Source organism: Apteryx rowi, unplaced genomic scaffold (assembly GCF_003343035.1).
Source record: "Apteryx rowi isolate R43461 unplaced genomic scaffold, aptRow1 scaffold_111, whole genome shotgun sequence".
Taxonomy (NCBI): domain Eukaryota; kingdom Metazoa; phylum Chordata; class Aves; order Apterygiformes; family Apterygidae; genus Apteryx; species Apteryx rowi.
Window position 1 is genome coordinate 13898 of NW_020447320.1, and position 20077 is coordinate 33974.

Sequence of the window (20077 nt, forward strand, 5' to 3'; positions counted from 1 at the left end):
TGAAAGCGTATACTTTTTTCTTACAGTTAGTTGGATGCAGACACAAAACCAAGGGAAACTTTGGTCTCTTCTGAAAAAATAAGAGGATATATAATAACTTTTTGAAAAGCAAAAAGTACCTCTAGAAGAAGTAAAAGCCTTTACTTTTATTAAAACTATTTAGAATGTCAAAAGAGATAGGAATTCAGAAGAGACGGTCATCGGTGCTTAATTGTACATATTGTTGAAAAATGCTTCAATCTAGCATTTGCTACAAGAGAGGACACATTTGATCATGACAATTTTGAAATTTACAGTGTTTAAACTGTATAGGAAACTTCATTTTTATAGTTTTAAGAGCATACTTTCTAACTAATTTAATAAAGTTTAATTCTCTAAATGGTCTGAGGCTTGTGACATCCTTTTGTGAAATGCAACATAAGTTGGAAACCAAGCAATGGAGTGGAGATAAGGTGTTTTGTGTCCTAATACCTCCATTTGGTCTCTCTGGCATAATCTTGGTAGTTACAGGGTTCAAGCATAAAAAGTTTTTTTCTGTCAAGTTGAAAGAGACCATTTACCTTATTTTTGTAATTTTTAAATTTGTCTGAAAAGCCCTTAAAATTCTGAGCTATAGTCAATATGGCACTAGGTTGGAAGTGATTATACTCGTATTCTAATTAGGGTCCTTAAACAATGATCAGTTTAGTATTTACAATTTTTATTAGTTATTAACAAACATTTTTGTTGGTTATGTCTGTCTCATCTTTTTCCTGCTGCTATGAACTTCTGCCTTCCCAAACAGACTGAGTTAGCATTTGGTGCAAATGAAAGGATGGAACCCCTTCCAGTGAGGTGAACAGAAATTAGTATTATGGGAAGTCTGAGGTGGACATATGGGATTCTCCTGAAATGAAGTATCATCAGAACAGAAAACTTTCCTAGCATTGGCAGAACCTTTTTGTCATGGGCTTGCTTGTTCCTGGCCTGTGGGAAGTTCTGGCTTCTGTGTTTTTGCTGAATGCCAAATCAGCCCTTTATGTAGGCACTGTAACTGCAATCTGTAGGAGGAAAGTGTAAAGGATGAAACTTCCTGCATTTTTTTTAATACTGATTGTAATCTGTACTTAAACCCAGACCCTGCTCAGTCATTTATCTGAAATTTGAGCAAGGCCCTTTCCACCCATCTGTCTTTCTACTTTAGTGTTTATCTTTCTTACCAACTTCTTGCTTATCTCCAATTCTACACTTGCTTTTAAAGCCTTTTGACCAGTTTTTCTATGGGTCACCAAGCAGTTAAAAAATGTACATGCATGCATGTGTTATTGAAGAATTGTGCCATTAATGTGTAAATTCTTCAGGGCAGAGACTGTCTAAATGTAGGTTGTAGATTCTGGGAGTCTGCATTATACCTACCAACTATTATAAGGGAAGTGTCTATGGTTCAATTCTAGTGGAAGTTACCCACATTCTTTTCATTAAAATTCTATCACAGTAAGAAAAAATTAGTAGTGCAGCTTCCCTACTAGTTAGACAAATTATTCTTTGTATGATAGCTATAAACCTTACATTTTTAATATATATTTTTTCCCAAGTTAACACTTGAAACTTTGTGCTTAGCATTGCAGTATTTGGCACATATGCATACTTTTAATGCGTGATATGTTAATGAAATGAATTGCTTTGACTTGTTAATATTTCTGCCTACTGCTGCAGGCTAAATACATTTCTCAGTCCAACTCCATAACTATAATGGAGTTTTAATTTACTTGTGACTCTTTTTCTGTCAATTGTTGGTTTTGTCACCACAAGATAGTAGAGAAAGGAATAGAATAGGCAATTTGTGTCTGGGCTTAAATATCTACTCTTAAGATTGAAAAATATTTTCTAACAGTGCAATTTGATTGTTACAAGCATAAGACTTATTGGTCATAGATATTGAAGTATCCTGATCACTTCAAAAAGTTTGAATACATTGTCATGTTTGAGCTGTGTTGCAAACTGGCACGCTTTCTTGTTTATAATGTGTAATGTAAATTTTCATGATAGCATGAAGTACTCAGAGTAGTTAAAAAAAAAAAAAAAAATCTGTCTGCATAGATATACATACATTTAGAAAAGTCTTGCTTATGTTTGGAGGTAAGGTGAGAGTTGGTACAACAGCAAAGACCTAGGAAAGGAAGATTTTCAGTAAGTTTCCAACACATAGAAAAATAGAGGGGAAGTTTAGAAAGTCACCTCCTTGATCCTGAAACTATCTACTGTGAAGTGAGTTAACTGCTGCTTATTGATCTGAACTGTTAAATAGAAATGACCAGTGACTTCCTCCCAAGTCACTAGAACAATAGTGAATCCTGTGACATTTACCATTCTCACAGGTTGTTAGGTTTTGGTTTTATTTAGGCTTGTGGGTGGAAAATAGTTTTCTGTTATAAGTTATTTTGCCCTTTTTGGACCCTTCAAGCTGCTATTGTTCTCACCTCTGAAATTCCATTTCATAATTCTGCTTTAATACTCTTCCTCTGTTGCTCTCTTCTTGGATGTACATGTTACTTAAGATCAAAAAGCAGTAAGGTAGGAAATAAGTGGATATGTTTGTACACTGTGACAGTTTCTGATGCCTTGTTAAAGACCTAAAAATCTCCAGTCATGAGAAAACCAGATAAAAAACTGAAAATGTTAAACCAGCATTTAAGAATCATTTAAGTGTATTAGGAATTTGGAAGGAATGTGCTAGGTTATGGATAAATTTTTAAGCTTATTAGATGATTGTAGTAGGATAGATAACAAAAAGTACTACCTTTTTAGTAGATGTTAACTGGCAAAAGTGGAAAAGACAAAACCAGAGCATAGTGCATCTCCCCACAGCAAACCCAGGCAAGCCATTTGGAAGATTGTCTCCTGGAAACTTATCAGCAGTAGTTGGAAGGCAGCACTGAATTCTGTCTTTGCTGGCATCTGTGTACTTATCTTGCATGGGAAAGTCTGAGACAGCGTGGTGGGTGTTTTTAACTATATTTTTTTAAACATGCTAACAAGTTAAACGCTAATTTAATTTCTTATGTCTAGAGTGGGTAGCAGTGGAGCGAAAGAAAATAGCTTTCTGAGTTCATGCATTTCTTATAGCTGTAGTCTCTGAAAAAGTCTTGGTTGCTTTGGGTGACAAGTTGCTTGCTTCTGTCTCCATTCAGTCTATCAGTGTCACTTGAGACTCCTAGACAGTTCTCTCCTTCTGTGTGCTATTTCTGACTGGAGTCAATAATTGTTATTGAGAGGAGAATTTTTTTGGTCTGCAAATGCTTCTCTGGACAGCAACATGCAGAGTCCTATATAAGCAAACTGGCTTACTGAACAGCAAAAATAATTGTAAGGAATGAAGGAAAAGATTGGGGAGAAAAGTAATAGAGAAGAGTCTAGAATTTCCTAATATTCCAGCCTTGATTTTTCTGTTGAGGGTGTTGATGGTTACACATGTGAATTCTATTATTTCAGCTGGATTCTACCTAGTCAATACTGTTATGCAGTGTTTTGTGATGCTTTTGCATCATGCTTTTGTTATCTCTAATTTCATAAATGTGTGCTCACTAGTCGTAAATGTGGTCATCTAGAAGAGCATACTAAGCAGGCTCATTGGTCATTAGTTGCCTATAATGTTTGTATCATGCCTAATATAGTAAGTCTCCTGAAGTATGGGTGACATCACTGGTCATTTTTTGACTGATCTTGATGGCTGTATGCTCTTTCTTATCTTGGTCTTTTTTATTTTTCATTATGGGGGAATACATGTACTGTTTAAAAGCAGTTTTGGTTCATCAGACAGTAAAGTTTATACAGTAAGAGTCAAAAGTACAGACTATTTCCAGCGATTGCTGATGGTTCTATTCATCATTAAAATTCCTGTTGAGATTTTTGCACTTTAGTGACTTTTTTTTTAGCAATATAGGAAGATTGTTGGTTTTGTTTTATGAGGAATCCCTAGGAAGTATGCTAAATGACTGATAGCATTGTTTCCCTGTGACTCAAGGGTATTATGGTTTGGAAGCTGTAATCACTTCAAGATAAAATTTGTGTAAGTTAGTATATACTTAGGGCAATGTTTATTACCCCAGAAGTTTCCTTAATAACTAGAGCTGTTCAAATATAAATATTATTGGAGCACTCAACTGTCTGAATTGCATATATGATGAAAATGTATTATGTTCTTTACATAATTTTGGAGAAATAATCTGTTTATTTTAACTGGCAATAGCTCCCCTTATTTAATATGACACTTTAAGAATATTGCAGTTAAACACTTGCCTGACTCTACTTGGCTTAAAAAAAAAAAAATCAGGTTTTTCATTTAAAAATTCATCATTTAAGCATTATGTATCTCTTCTCTATCAATGCTTTCCCTTTCTTGAATGTAATTTGAGTCCTTAGGAGAGCAACAGCCACTGTTTGTGTATCGGGGGGAGAGGGGGGAAATAGATAATAGCCTGTACGATGCTTGTTACATCACTTAAAATGTGTCACAGGACACTCTTCATACTTTGGGGGTTTGATATCTCCCTCCTCCCTTGCTGAAACTGTTAATCTATATTTTCAGGATTTAGTTTACTTTCCTCATATTTTTACATGAACAGGAAGAATATTAAGAGGTTCTTGCTCATTTTTCTACTCTTACCAATATTTCTGCTTTTGGAAGCACTACCACCTCAGATTTTACCAATTTTAACAATGGTTCTTATAAGCATCCTGCACTTTTCACTTTTTGTCTACGAGGGATCGATGTTAATCTTTGCAAAGCACAGTTAGTTTTAGAGCTGTATGACTGCCAGAGCATAAAGTACATATGTGATATCAAATATTTTTTCACCAGTTATGCAGAGAATAGTTTTTTATGCTTTGTATTGAGAAGTCTGATTCAGAATGACCTGCAGAGGTGAAACTTCCAAAACTTCAGTGGGCATGTCAGAAATGCAGAGAGTTGCATTTAGGATAGCCTATAGTGCTAAATGGTCGGCTCATTCATTCATGAAGTTCTTACTGTAATTTTCTTAAGGCAGGAAAACTTGCTGTTGATAGAGGCTGGGCAATCAATGTGGGTAAGTACAAATGTAGCAAATTAAATGATACTTAAACAACATGTTTAAAATCATATTATTCTCATTTAGCATGATGTGTATTCTATTTTTAATAATAGAAAGTGACTCAAGTGTACCTACCTAAAATCAACTCTAACAGGGTTAAAAAAAAAAAAAAGGGAAAAGTACGAAAAGTACAGGATTTGTTTTCTCTTCAACTGTCACCCGTATTGCAGTTTTGTAGTTAAAATATTCTTTGGATGGAGGGATGGAAAAAGGTAACTAGATAAAGGTACATGGTGTTTATTTTTTAGGAAAAGTGTTTGGCTTGAATTAATGAGGTAAAAGTTAGGGAAAAATGTTTGGAGTAAATGTAAATATTTCAATAGAAATTATTTTCATTAAATTATACATTAATTTTCATAGACCTTACCATCAGCCAGTTTACGTATGACACCAAATCAAGGGTTGGTTGATACGCTGGAGAGTTGGGTTGTACTACTTAGTTTCTGGTTTTTGGCAGTGCCGTACTTCAATTCTATTTTTCTTGAAAAAGACATGAATGAACAAATTATTAAGAATATAGTCAATATAAATCTGCTCTCCTGCTCTTATCAAATAGTGCAAAACCAGTAAACTACCAAAGCAATATTTTGTCATGTGAGACCTTGCTTGTAGACTTTCTAGAGTTCATCAATGCTGAAATTTTCAATTATTTCTTACAGGCACTTCTTGATGTTTCTAAAGGCAGTAAATCCTACATAGTGGCATCTGTGCAGCTGTCCTGTTTGTTTGGTTTTTTAAAGTATAAGTAAATTTCTACCTTCAAATAGAAGGAAGATTTGCTATAGCATAACAGAAAATTATCTTTTACTTTTCCATTATTAGCAAGTAATACTCTAAAATATTTTTTTTACAAAGTAAATATCAAATATTGAAAACAAGACAGACATGTAAAAAAAACAAAACTCAAAGCCTGTCATTTACTGACCCAAAGTGAGCAAGTTTATTAAATTTCTGGCTGAAATGTTGGTAGCGGGTTTCTCAGTAAAATATTGTGGCTTGGTATATAAAAAGTGTTTTGCAGGGGAGTTAAGTACTTTTTGGTATAAAGCGTATGCATGTTTGTGTCTTAAAGAGGTTTTCTTAAAGTCTCCTTCTGGTCTGAGTGTTTGCAAAAGACTCTTACAGTGTAACGGCATGTGCAAATAGTGATGACATGATAGTTCTTATTTGGTCTTTTTTTGACCTAGTGTTTGGCATGGAAAAAACCTATCTTTTCCAGTTGCCCCATAATGTTAATTTGGCTTCATTGGGATATGCTGCCTGAGGGCATGAACGAAGTGCAACTCTGATCGTGTGCCTGGGAATAGTTGAACTTTCTCTGCAGTGTGCTTTGTCATGTAGGTGCCATGTATTACATTTGTATATTACTCAGTTCTTATCATAGTTGCTAGATTACAGGGACAATTCCCTTTAAAACGGGGGTGTGCTGATCTTTTGCTCAGTGGCCTGACAGGCCAAATATAAGATAGGTACAGATGTTTTGTGCTGCTATGTAGGGGATTGACAGCTCTAGGTATATTTGCTAAAGAAAAAAGCCTGACATGCAAGTGAACTCTGTCCCTTTACAGAGACAGTGCATGTTCCTCAGTATTTAGCTGTTCATATCTCTTTAAAATGTTTATTTTAGGGGGTGGTTTTCATCACTGTTCAAGTGACAAAGGTGGAGGTTTTTGTGCATATGCTGATATCACACTGGCTATTAAGGTAAGAAATAACTTTAAAATAGTATTTTTTACCATTTGCGCAAATGGAAAAAAAATCATAAGTTTATAAATACTTTCTAATTTACATCTTAATAGGAGAAAATAAAACCATCTGTAGACAGGTAGGAGAATGGAATTGGTGCACTTGATGTTGCAGTACATAACGTGCAGCTATTAAGTGGAAGTGAAGAATTGCAAGGATCAAAATTATGAATGGAAATATGACCTGCTACAATTGTGGTGTTAATGTTTTCTTGCAAAAAACACTAAAAATCAAACTAGATTGTCATTTAGTATCTTCAGTGGTGATTATCCCAGTCTTGCAGTTGAACCTGAAAAATCCACATGAGCTTCAGTGGTTACAATCAAGGCCTATGTAGACACAGAAATCCTCTCTCGGAATCAAGTTGCAGGAAAGGCTCAGACTTGTGAATAAAATTGTGAATGTCTCCAAAATAATCAGGGGATGTAAAGAAATACATCTGGTAGTAGCTGTTGAAAGGCTGAAGCAAGAGCCTTCTGCAGCTAAGGCTTATTTTTATCAAATGTGCTATGGTGTATTTCTATACTAGAATATCTATAAAATATCAATAAACATAAAGCCCTAAAGATTGTGGCACACTAAGACACAACATCTTAATTTCTGTATGTGCTAGTTTGCAGAAAGTAATATACAATGTTCTATTTTTCCTATCGTTTAAACACAGATTGGGAAAGTATAGCTGGTCATAGTTTGTACAAAAACAACAGGTTTTTTTTTTACTATCTATTAATGGTAGTAGCTTGTCCAAACTCCAAGTTAAGACTCGGAGAATTAAACATATTTTTCTTCTCAGACATGACAAAACAAATTAATTGTATTAGCTTAAAAAGTGGTTTTAAGTCTTATGGTCCTGACTGCAGCTTTTTGGTTTTAATGGTGGAATTCCATGCTTGTACAGTTGGCTGTCATCACAGTGCAGTTCTCCACTCTTGCCAATAAGCCTCATTTGAGAAATGTGCTATGATCTGTGTTTTATAAAATTAGCTCCTTGCCGCTTCAGGACCTGTGCAGTTTCACTCTGTCCCAACCCACAGTTGTTGCTGTTGCTTTCTTCATGTTCTTGCTGTCACTAGTTCTACTCCTGCCTCTGATGGCATCAATGCTAAGATCAGTTTTATAAGCCCTAGTTGGACCTATCCAACTGCTGTGGGATGCAGAGGCATACCAGCTGTGCTTGTGTAGAGCCAATGCTAATCTAACAGGACGCATTACCATGGACTCCATTCTGTTATTAGCTGCTGTTGGGTTTATGCCTCGCATGTGGAGCCCACTTCACAAGTTAGAGTGTGTGATGTGGTAGAAACAACTCCTTGATCCTACATTGTGTCAGGTACTTTGTGAGAGAAAGAGGAGATGAGCAGAACTTATTCTTTCTCCTCACAAACTTTCTCTCCAGGTAGGTAGCCACCTGCAGAAATGTCTGTGAAATGTTTCATTCATTTCATGTGATACAAATGTATAGGGTTTTTAATCCTATAACCATAGAGTTTTTATGTGAAGTAAATAGCTTTCATTATCAAGTGTTTTGAAATTGTGTAGCCCTTTATTTGGAAAAATGAAATGCATACACTATGTACTTCATTCAGATCAAAACTGTGCGAGCTTCAAGCTTTCAACTTAATCTGTCACCTAACTATCTCTTTCTCCTTGCTTATGTATTCAGTTCTTATTTGAAAGAGTACAAGGGGTGTCTAAAGCCACAATTATTGATCTGGATGCTCATCAGGTGAGTAACTTCCCCGTATTCAGTACTGCAGATGTTTTGATAGAAAAACAAGGGTGAAGCCATTTTTTCTAGTAGTTTTATAAAATAGCAAATCACAGAATATGAAGTTAATCATAGATAATAGAAGTTGTGAACAGCCTAGTTGTTTATTTTATGGTCCAGCTGGCTTTTAAATCAGTTGAATAAAATTGAACTGAGTTGTAGCTCCATCATGTGGCTAGATGTAAAAATATTTTTGACTTGCATGCTGTTCTGTAGTGTAACAATCTTAGAATAGTTCAGTATCCCAGAAGAAACAAGAATCTCTTAAACAGAATTACAGTTAGTTCAGCATGTATGATAATTGCAGCAGCTTTTGCAGGAGATGAATTTGACCTTCACTGTTGGTGGGGTAAAGCCTGACTTCAGGCTAATGAAGTACAGAATATATCTGTTCACCTGGAAAGATGATTTACTATGGGTACTGAAAACAAATCTCATATTTGGTAGGTTGTTCAACATAATAAGTGGCTAAAAGGAGACTTAAATTTGTTTTGCAAACTGATTAGTCCACTTTATAAATAACTTTTTTCTGTTCTAAATAAAAAGGAAGGAATTATTTACATTACCATATAGATATAATAATATAATTATAGAAAAGTAGCTAAGGTACTAAAGTTAAGTTCAATCAGAAACATCAAAGATATTTTAATAGGTGAAAATAATCCGTTTTTGAAGCAGCTTGGTTGCAGTGAGGAAGCCTAATGGCTGCAAAAGTCTTCCATCATTTCTCCTATCTGCAAGTTAAGGTATCCTAAAATTGCTGTGAAACAAAGGCACAGATTATGCAATAAAAAGATGCTTTGTGTATATGATTCTTTTCAAGAGTGACTGTCATGCTGTAATGGTGCCTTTTTTAAAGACTTGGAATATATTTTGATTTTCAGCTATTGTGCTGGTGACCTCAATCGGCACACTAAACCACCCTTTTCTGTAACTTTTTCCTTTTTGAGGGGAACCAGAGGTTTATGAAGTAGTAGATCAGCGGGTTTATTTTAAGTATACAGACATTTGTGTCTTGTAAGTGTACTAATCCTTGGTACATCCGCTAGTTTCACCTGCCATAATAAAATGGTTCACCCAGAAGCTCTCATTTTACATCTGTTAATTAACTGTTTCTTTGTGGACCAAAGGTGGTGAAGAAAGTAGGAACTGCCTAATTTTTAGCCTAAACAAAAACAGAGGGGTATTCCGATGCTTCCAATTTCCCTTTTCATGTGTATTGGCTAGTTTAGCCCTGTGTTTCTAATTTTATTTTTTTGTTTCAGGAGGAGAAGTCATAGCAGAAGTGTAGTTTAAGCTGTCCAAGGGTTTTTACAAAATGACAAAGTACTGAAGATTTATCTGTGGACTGTAGTTTGAATGAAACGATACTAATAAATGTTTTGTGGGTTTTAGGGTCGACTCCCATGATGCACTGATTTTGGCAAAGATAACTTAGGGATTGCTGTGGAAGATTGTTTTATGCTAGGTGACAAGAGTCTAAAGAGCCGAAAGAATACCATTTAAATTCAGAGATGGAGGAAAAAACATTCAGAATCTGAATTTTCTCTTGAGCATCCATCTTTCTAGCCAATATAGTATTTCTATTGGATTTTCTGGTTTTAAACAATAAAATGTTAAAACTATTGAATTAAGTGGGTATTTAGTTTTTATAACTTTTCCAAGGATTACTTATCTCTCAAGGACTTGAATTATTAGAAGAACTTTAGTCTGATCTTTTAAAGTATCCTTGTAGAAGGCTATTCTAAATGTTGGAACTGACTTTTTGCAAAATTGGAAGGTGGGAGGTTTATTCTTTGGTCGGGGTCACAGTTACCTTTGTAATTTTTGCTTATTTGCATGCATAAGGACAACTGTGATACTTTATTACTTTCACAGGGGTATTATGATGTTGATTTTGATAATACCTACAGTCTTCAGATATAAAAAATACTGTTATTATCAAAACTCCCAAAACTGTACACCTCAAAACAACCTTCAAGACTGTAAACATGAGAATGGCACAGGATTTTTAAATATTAGATCTTTGTAGTCTTAATTACCTTTAGAACTTGCAGATTATTTAGTTCTGTATGAATGTGCTGGAAAAAACCTAACTGTGAGTTTCCTTCAGGGAAATGGCCATGAGAGGGACTTCATGGATGATAGTAGGGTATATATTATGGATGCATACAATAGATACATTTATCCAGGGGATGGATTTGCTAAACGTAAGTATATTTGAAATTAATATTCAAAAATGTAAAACTACTATGTTGTTAAATAACTTTTTCATTTACTAAGACTCCTTGCAGCAGTGTTAACTAAACTTTCTTTGTATTTTACATTGAACATATCACTTTTAGTGATCATTGTAAGTCCCAGTTGCAATAATGCTATAGTGTTCATTGGCCTGTCAGAAGCATCCAGTTGGTTCCTGAAGCTGTAGTTGTGCTTCCTTGTCTGCCTCTTGCCTAGAAGCTTTTTTGGCCTGAAATCAATGTCCTCCCCAAAGAGAAGGGAGACAAACTTGGAGAGAAAAGGTGTGTAAGATGATATAAACAGAAGGGATTTGAATTTGAGAGTTCAAGGAAGAAATATTATTTCATGATAATTCTATAACTGTGTACATGAGATCTTAAGGTTAAGTGTTGCTGACACTGAACTTTTATTTATAAAAAGAAAGTCATGGAATAGTCTGAACAGAAGATTGGACAGCTGCTATTTTGAGGTCAAAAATGCGTGAAGCAAGCTGCTATTTTGAGGTCACAATGAGTAAAGCAATTTTGGAAGAACTAAGTAAAGAATTAGTCACACTTAAATATGCTTATTCACATTTAAATACACTTTTTAAACTTGCATCACATATGCTTGGACTTTTTAGATCATGTGTTAAAGCACAAATTGAAAAAAAATATGGAATAGCAGTTGTTACCATTAGTGATGAGATTTCTTTCTCAAATGTTCCAGAGGAATGTACTTATGTTCTAATGTGTGCACAAAGCGATTCTTAGTTTCAGTACATTATGCTTAGCTGTTTGATGGCTTCTCTTCTAATATAGTGAAAAAGTATCCATTGTGAAACTATTCTTGTATTCTCTTCATAAGACAGTGTTCTGCAGTTCTTTTGAACATTTAGAAAAAGTTGTGGACCGTTTTGATAACAAGTAAACCTCTGGAATGCAAGGGCTTAGTACTGGGTGGTCAGTGATAGCAGTCCATTCAAAAGCTCATGCCAAGCTTAAAACAGTAAGTTAAGTAAGCCTATTGATTTGAAGATAACTGTTAGAATTTGATGTTTCCCTAGATTAAATTTACAAAAATTCATTCAGAATGTTTCCCTAGACGAAACTTAAAAGTCATCATTCAGGATTAGCTAACATGTGAGTAAAGTTCATGTTCTTTTCAGAGTCGTAATTTGTAACACATTTGGGTATTGTCTTATCTGTAGAACTTGCTTTATCAGCATTTAGAAAACAAGACATATCTGAATGTGAAGCAACTTGAAAAAAATGAAATCATGCAAATATTAAGAGCTGGTGCTTGATTCCCCCCCCCCCCCAATAGTGATGTGCCTATTATGTATTATCATTTGTATTAGGAGACAAGTATGTGACAGTCCTAAAAGTATTGCTGCTTGGAGAGTCTCACCGTCACGCCTATTGAAGTATACCCTATATTTGTGCTGAGGAAAGTTGCCTTTTGGTTTCTCTTGATTATTTGGGACTCCTGAGCACCCAGCTATTCTAGGTACATGTATGGCCTTTCAAGAGTAGTGCTGGAATGCACCCTACGTGGTGGGTTTTTTTCCTCACTCCTGCAGAGTTGGAAACGCTGTTGTTCCCTTTCTACAGATGAAGTATGAGATACCAAAGGCTGTGGCCCAAAGGTACATGAATATGTAATTCCTTGTAGGTTGAATAAGGGTGTCTAAATAAGAGTTCAATGTCTGAATACTTTAAACTTTCTTGTGCTAGGTGACCAGCCTAAGATGAGGTCAGAGGGGGAATCTTTTGAAGGGAAGTAGAAGTTTGAGCCTGGGAGTTTGAATCCCTAGGGTAAATACTAACTCATCTTTGTCTCCCTGGAGTTATTACTCTTTTTTTCTGTTTTATTAGAGGAGTCTGTTCTGTACAAGTTGTTTTTTCTGCACACTTCATTAGAAAAAAATTACTAACTAGCATTGCATAATGCTTAGCCCTAAGCATCAGCATATTGTGTCCCTGAGAAGTGATTTGGAATTACGAAGAAGCTTAGGAAGAGAAAAGGAGAAGATAGATTGGGAAAAGACCTAGTTCACTGAAGGGTGAGCAATATAAAGTTGACAGCTGCAGCTCAAAATTTAGGTCCTAAAAAAGCTTTGCTGTTGGACTGAATGTCTTTCTACCTGTTTTTCAAAGCTTTAGAAGTATTTTCATTAACTAGCAGTAGATGGAGGGGAGAGAGAGGCTGTAAAAGACAAAAATGTTGTTCACTGTAACCTCACACATCCTTTGCTGTGTCTATCAGTAGTAACTCTGAGCTGGGTAATGACTAATCAATGTAATTCTGGTTTGTGTGTTGGAGATGAAGACAGGGTGCCTGCAGAAGCATGGAATCTTATTTATGAGTGTCACAAGTTGTTCTTAATGGTTTCATGGGAACAATATGTATTTGTTCCCCATGCTAATTTGTTCACCTCATTCTTTAAAGCTCTATCTAGTATATTCTTTACCCTGAATGGACTCTGAGTGTTGTTCAGAGGAGTACAGCTGTGCAGACTTTTATGAATGTTGTATATAACAATAAGAAAGGAATTCAGGAAAGATGATATTGTAAAGAAACAAAAATCTCAAACTATTCTTGATATGAGAAACACGGAAAGGAAAAGACCCTTCCCTGATGTTTGACAAGGATGAAAAACAAGAAAAGAACTGCCCAGCAATCACTAGCATGAATAAGTGTCATTGTGTTGCATTCGTTCATGCATACTTGGTGGGTGCTGAAACCACACTTAAAATTTAGGGCCCCCAGCCATTTAATTCAGGGCATACTGTATGCTGAGTCTTACCTTGAAGGACCTCTGAAATAATTTGATTAGTTCATGTTTTGAGTTATAACTGCTTAAGAATCCCCAAAGCTAGAATGTATAACCTTGAGTTTCTTTCCTCTTCTACCTCATCAACCCTTCTCTTTAGCTTCTAATGCTTTATTAGAAGCATTAGAAATAATTTGCTTTAAATTAGGAATAGGTAGTTGCTGCTTCTGGTCAGACTGTAGGATAAGAACATTAAATTGTAAATGCTTGGGGCAAAACTAAATGTATTCATAAAGGGCATAACAGCAAATGTTCATGAATTTATGTGAAGTTTTGATTAAAAATAAATGGTCTTAATTATCTCAGTGATATTCATCTTGGGTTTTTTCCAACTGATTGTCTATTTTAGCAGTTGTGTGTTCTTTCCCTTGCCCTTTAAGTAAGTTACTTTTTAATTTAATGATTTTCTTTCATTTTTTTTTGCTGATTGGTAAATCACCCTTTTTCAATAACATTTTCTACTTACTGTCTTTAAGAAATTTTTTGTACATCAAATGTCCTCTCTTCAATGGAATTTTTTCCAGGTCATTGTGCTTACATTTGCTGCTGCTTGCCGGGAAAACAAATTGTTGAATAATGTTTTTTAATTCAAGATTCTGAAAATGCAAAGTACTTTCAGAATTTTGAGAAATGTTATCTTTTTCTCTTTGCTTACCTATATTTTGCTTTTTCTTTCATAACAAATTGTTTATTCAATAACATTGGAACATTTTTTTTTTAGGTGCCATAAAACGCAAGGTGGAATTAGAGTGGGGTACAGAGGACACTGAATATCTTCAGAAGGTACAAACTCATGTGGAAGGAGCGTTAAATGAATTAAAACCTGACATCATTGTTTATAATGCTGGAACTGATATTCTAGATGGTGATCCATTGGGAGGACTTGCTATTTCGCCTCAGGTTTGTATAATACTGGAATGTATACAGACTTTCTCTTCTCAACAAATACTGAAGGTAGGCCTCAAATGAATTACTTGTGGAAGTTTGTTAGATACAGGTAAGAAGCATATTTCAGACTGAAACAGAACCTTTTTCTGTTACAGATACATTTTTCTTTCTCTGCCCTTTCCCAGTGTTTTTTATCTTCTCTTCCTTTGCTGACGTGAAATATTTGTTCTTCATGTGCCCGTTTCAATATCCCTCATCTTTTCTCTAAAGTTTACTGCTTTTGAACATCCAGATAGTACCCAAAGAGGTGTATCTTTTCACTCTTCACTTAACTCCTGTTTTTTTCCTATGTTTAGGAAGTCCTTCCCCACCCCAACCCCATTCTGTGATGTTTCTCCTATCACCTGCCCCCAGCAGGTATCTTGCACTCCATTTGCCTGTAGCACTCCCATCTGTTTCAAACTGTTCTTCTGGTATCTTCCAATTCTAGCTATTTTGTGCACCCCTATCTGCATATTCTTAACAAACAGCTTTTTTTCCCCCCTCTACATTCTTTTCTATTCAAGTATCACTGCCCTTTTTCAGTTCAGTTTTAGGGTGTTTTGGCCTTTTTCAGTTCTCATTTTTTTCTTCTCGAATCTAGTTCCTGCTTTAAATTTTGATTTATTCTATATAGCTTCATAGAGGAATTGATCTTCCTGACATTAACAGGTTCCCCTCTTCTCAAAATAAAAACTTAGAGATCCCTTATTTCCCCCAGTTTCTGTGTGATTCCTTCTCCAGCAATTCCTCAGTCTCTTCCTGCTTTTATATTTGGTCCTCTTTTGCTCTCTACCATTTCAGTACAGGAAAAAATGCGTTCTTGATTTGTGAACTGTCAGAATCCTTTCTAATTGAGCAATCACTTAGCCTGTTCAGTTTTCATCCTGTTTTGCAGTACGTCAGTTCTCAAACACTTTCTCTTGCTTGCATAGAGCCCTGGTCCCTGTTGTTTTTGTTGACTTCCTTATGCAATTCCTCATTCTCAGTCTATGTAACTGAGGAGTCTCTTCGGTGCTTTCTGACTGCATGTGAAGCCCTTGCTGAGCCATGGGTGGAACAGCTCAGGAACTGCACTGGATCTCTGGGTTTTGTTCTTGTGACTGTGTAGAAGTCTCCCATTGGAAAGAAGTGCTGAGGGACTTGGAGTTGTTTGGTTTTCAGCTGGGAGAGGATACTGCTTGAACTGCAACATCTCATTTGATGGAACAGAGCTTTTTTGGAAAGGAGTGACCATCATGAGAAATGGAGGCTGGTGATGTATGTAAAGGACTTTAAGATGTGCTTTGTTAAAACTTTATCTGCTGTGTGAGAAGGGATGGTGCTAATTGCCAAGGAAAATAAGTTGCTGCACCTTGTTGGGTGCTATGTAGAGGAAGAGAGACAGAATGTAGGGGCTGGGGGAAAAGAAAGGTGAAGATATGCTTTTGAATAGAAGCTGAGTTAAAAGGCAGAGTATGTCCACTCTCCATGCAGCCACTGATTCAGGTCCCTGATGGAGAAAATGTTTCTGCAGCTCAAGCTTTTGTTTTTTGAATTGAGGGTTGGGCTTTTTGTCTCTGATCTTCTTGGTTTACATGTGAATGACATGTTCGACCAAGCTTGGTAAACTCTCAGGTTATGGGAAATACCAAAAGTTGAAGGCATTGAGCTTGGATAATTCATCTCTTCAAGCCTCATTATTCCAGTCTTCAGTGATATAGTTGTAAATGTCATTGGTATTTTAACGTCTTTCCATAGTGTTAATTGTACTCAAAATTATGCATCTATAGATTGCTACTAGTGGCAGTCTCTTGGTGCTTCAGGTTATAGCCAGAATATTTGAGTAGCAGCATGCAAGTCCCTCTTAGCTTTGTTTGTAAGCGGCAACTGTATCAGGCTGTTATTTTCAGCTTATGTATTTTCTTTTCTGGTAACAAGCAAATGCTGGAAATGAATTCAAGTCTTTTTCCCTCAGTTTTTCCAGAATCAGCCACTAGAGATTGTGGAGGAGGAATGAGGAAACTAGGTTCCTATGAACTGTGACATGGAATACTTCCATTTCCTTTGTCTTGTTTTTCATTTTAGTCCTGATTCCTCTTCTTTTACAGGGCTGTCTCAAACTATAAAGAAATCTTTATCATTGCGTGGTTTTACAAAACATTTTTTCAGATAAATTTGAATTTTATTTTTTCCCTTTACCATTTACTTGTGGTTGGTCTCTCTTTTTTGGTAGAGTAGTATTTCCTAATATCTTTACAAAAAGTGTTCCTCCACTTTAACCCCTCTGACTAGCATATATTCATTTTGTACCACTTCTGCTTCTCCTTTATAGTTTATTGTATTTGATTGCATTTTGAATCCCTTTCCCTTACTCCAACTCTTTTAGTTCTTTAACATTTAAATTTTGAGCTGATACTCTTCTAGTATCAAATACAGGCTTTTACTGAAGAAACTAGAAGCTTATAATTAAGCTAATGGATGTGGATATGTGAGATCTGATTTCAGTTTTTGATTCTACTGCAGGTTTGGAAAAATTGATCAGGTTGCTTAGCTTTTGTCAGTAGAGTGCTATAAAAGTTGAGCATAAACTGAAGTGCTTTGTGAATTCAGGCAATCTTTCTTAGTCTCAATTCATCACCTGTAAAATGGGGTGAAAATTTTCAAACCTTGATCACGTAGTCAGTTTAGATTTTTATGGCTTTTGGGCAGGAATTATTCTAGGAGATTTTATAAGGGGACTTCAGTCTATTGTGTCCTCTAAAAACAAAGTGAAATTTTTCTGATTTTGCTGTGTGTGGGGGGGGTGGTGGTGGTGTTTTTTTAAGATTGTGCTTGTAAAGCTGTTAAAGAGACTTTGAAGTATTTTGTTCCTACTATAAAATGCAGGGCTTGGTCACGTATCCAATACTGTAAATCATAGGCTAGAAGTCTAAAAACTAAAATACTGTATTTGTATCACTTTTTTTGTAATTGTTTTAAATATGTAGGGAATTGTGAAGCGAGATGAAGTAGTATTCAAGGCTGCCAGGAGCCGCAGAATTCCAATCTTGATGGTGACATCCGGAGGCTATCAGAAGAGGACAGCGCGGATTATTGCTGATTCCATTCTTAATTTGCACAACCTGGGGCTTATTGACAAGGAACTAGCAACCAGTGGAGTTGAAAATCCTAAGGTAGAACAGATGCTTAGAAACTCTGTTGCAGACTTAAGCAAGTTGTCACTGCAATGACAAGATCCTAAATATTAGGAAACAGCTTACTGTTTCAGGAATAGGAGATCTCCACTTCATTAGCATAGTTATTATAACATATTCAAAAAGGACTTAACTTGTCTATAAAATAACAAAGTACAGATAATATATGGTCACAGAATAACTCTGTTTAACTTCTGAACCTATCTTCCACAAAGGCAACATATCCTTGTGAGCTAATTTAGACTTGCACTGAAGGACACTGTCTTTCAGTTTATAATATTACTGTAGAAAACGTTAATTGCTTCTCTTATTGTTATGGATAGTCTATTATGTTTAAAGAACTATGCAGTTGGTATCCAAAGACTGTCCGAGACATATTTCAGAGGATATGGCTTTGACAGTGGTGGGAGAAATCTGGACTAAACCTGATTTGTCATTCTTTGTTAAATATATTAAATTTTATTTATTTTTTTGAAAATTGTAAGAATTTTGTGCAGTCTTCAACTGTCAGTTTAATGCTAAAGTTTATGTTCAATACTATGAAAAACAGTTTAATTATTTGGCTTTTAAGCCATAGCCTATTAAAACATAAATTAATAAACTTTTATTTTATTCCTATTGTTGACAGTGACTTAAATCCTACTTTATAAACAACTTCAGAAAAGGAATATGAAATACTCATGTTGATATGCAAATGACCCCTAAGGGCTCAGCATTAATAGTCTGTTTTCTGCATCTCTAAAAATAAGGCCTGCATGTAAAAGGCAATAGCTACTATGCACCAAAAATTGCGTAATAAAGAAATGAAATTAGAATTACTTTTAGAGTTCTGAGAAATCTTGTAGAAAATAAAATTAGCAAAAGTTCAGAGTACCTCTTGTTGTAATAAACTGATACTAACCAGCCTGTGTCATGTATAAACCATCATTGGAGAGTTAATTTTTGATTTTTTTTTACTAGTGCTGCATTTTTCATGTGCTCAGAGACTAGTGGTAATCATAGTTGTAGTCATAGTTGGTAATCAAATAGTTCATATTTAGAATAAAAATACTGTGAAATTGCTACATTAAACTTATGTAATATCTTTATATGAGAGCTTTCAGGAGGTACTATGATTTGGGAACAAAATAGTGTATTCAAAAGAAAATTAGGTGCATTTATTAACAGCAAAGTTTGTTTTTATTTAAGTTAATATACTTTGCATTAGATACTGTTTGTAGCATTGAGTCATAAATTTACTAAACTGTATATTTTTCAGAAGCTTTTTTAACTTCTAAGCATTCGCTTATTTGTAGTACACGTTTCATGTGATAAGGTTTGAGCCTCCTTAAGAAGGGACACCAGTATTTTCCTCATGGTAGTAGAATCGGTGTATAAGCCATTTAAGGAATGTTTAAATCTAATTAGGATACTTACCTCAGTTAATGCTAATTTTGAGACTAGTAGGGTTTTTTATTTGTAGGAACTTGCACAATTGCTATGTTTGCTTTAAAACAGATTTGGCGTATTGCACTGATCTTGAGTTGCAACACTTATTAAAAAGCACTTTTAAATTTCTTACTAGATGGGTGGTCAAAGTACTAATGTTGAGATTTATTTTTTTCTATACTGTGTTACTTAAAGATGTTGCTATTCTTTCCTATAATTTTTATAAAATTATAAATTATATTTCTATGAACTAAAACTCTGTAGTAATGCCATATGGTCTTTTCCAAAACACTTTCTGTTTGTGTTAACCTGTTTATATTATTTTCCCTCATTGGAAATTAAAATGATGTTGAATATTGCTGACTGGATTTTTTTTTTCCTTTCACTTTACACATCTTGGGTGACAAAGATTTTGAATGGAACAGTTCATTGAAAAGACAAGAATGTGCATTTTTCATATGTAAAATGTAACTGAAACTGCAGTAAGTCTTAGTGTGAAGAGTCCAATGCTTGTTAACAGTGGATGATTTCTGAGAGGTAAGGTGTCGACCTCTTAAAGTTTTGTCATTACAGATATTAAGCTATAAACTTAGGTTGTGTAAGGACTGCAGATGTTTGCTAGAGGTCTTTATAAGTGACTGCCCTTTCAGAGGGAGAACTAAATATTTGCAGAAGAGCCTCCAAGTTTTCAAAGTAAAATTTGTGACTAATTAAGCCACTGACATGTTGATTGCATTTTCAGTGTTCACTCTAAAGTTAGAATCAGCAGACTGCTCCATGTATTTCAAAATCTGTAATTTAGTGCAATATTTGAGTTGTTAAAAAACAAAAGATGAACTCCTACACCTTATGAAGCCATTTCAAG

At 35.1% G+C, this 20077-nt stretch overlaps 1 protein-coding gene across 7 annotated transcripts in view; it reads left to right on the top strand.

Moving 5' to 3' along the window:
• HDAC11 (histone deacetylase 11) overlaps positions 1-18400 on the top strand; it is a 32065-nt gene extending 13665 nt beyond the window's left edge. For 4 of the 7 annotated variants that reach the window (XM_026076585.1, XM_026076577.1, XM_026076540.1 and 1 more), the window contains 6 exons: positions 5024-5066; positions 6739-6815; positions 8521-8583; positions 10739-10835; positions 14403-14581; positions 17578-18400. In XM_026076585.1, coding sequence (XP_025932370.1) covers positions 5024-5066; positions 6739-6815; positions 8521-8583; positions 10739-10835; positions 14403-14581; positions 17578-17820 — 702 coding nt within the window. In that variant the 3' untranslated portion in view covers positions 17821-18400. Of the gene's footprint in view, positions 1-5023; positions 5067-6738; positions 6816-8520; positions 8584-10738; positions 10836-14402; positions 14582-15719; positions 15869-17577 lie in introns of all 7 variants that reach the window. The other 3 variants (XM_026076558.1, XM_026076551.1, XM_026076569.1) reach the window with 3 other exon arrangements.
• Positions 18401-20077: the final 1677 nt, after the last annotated feature.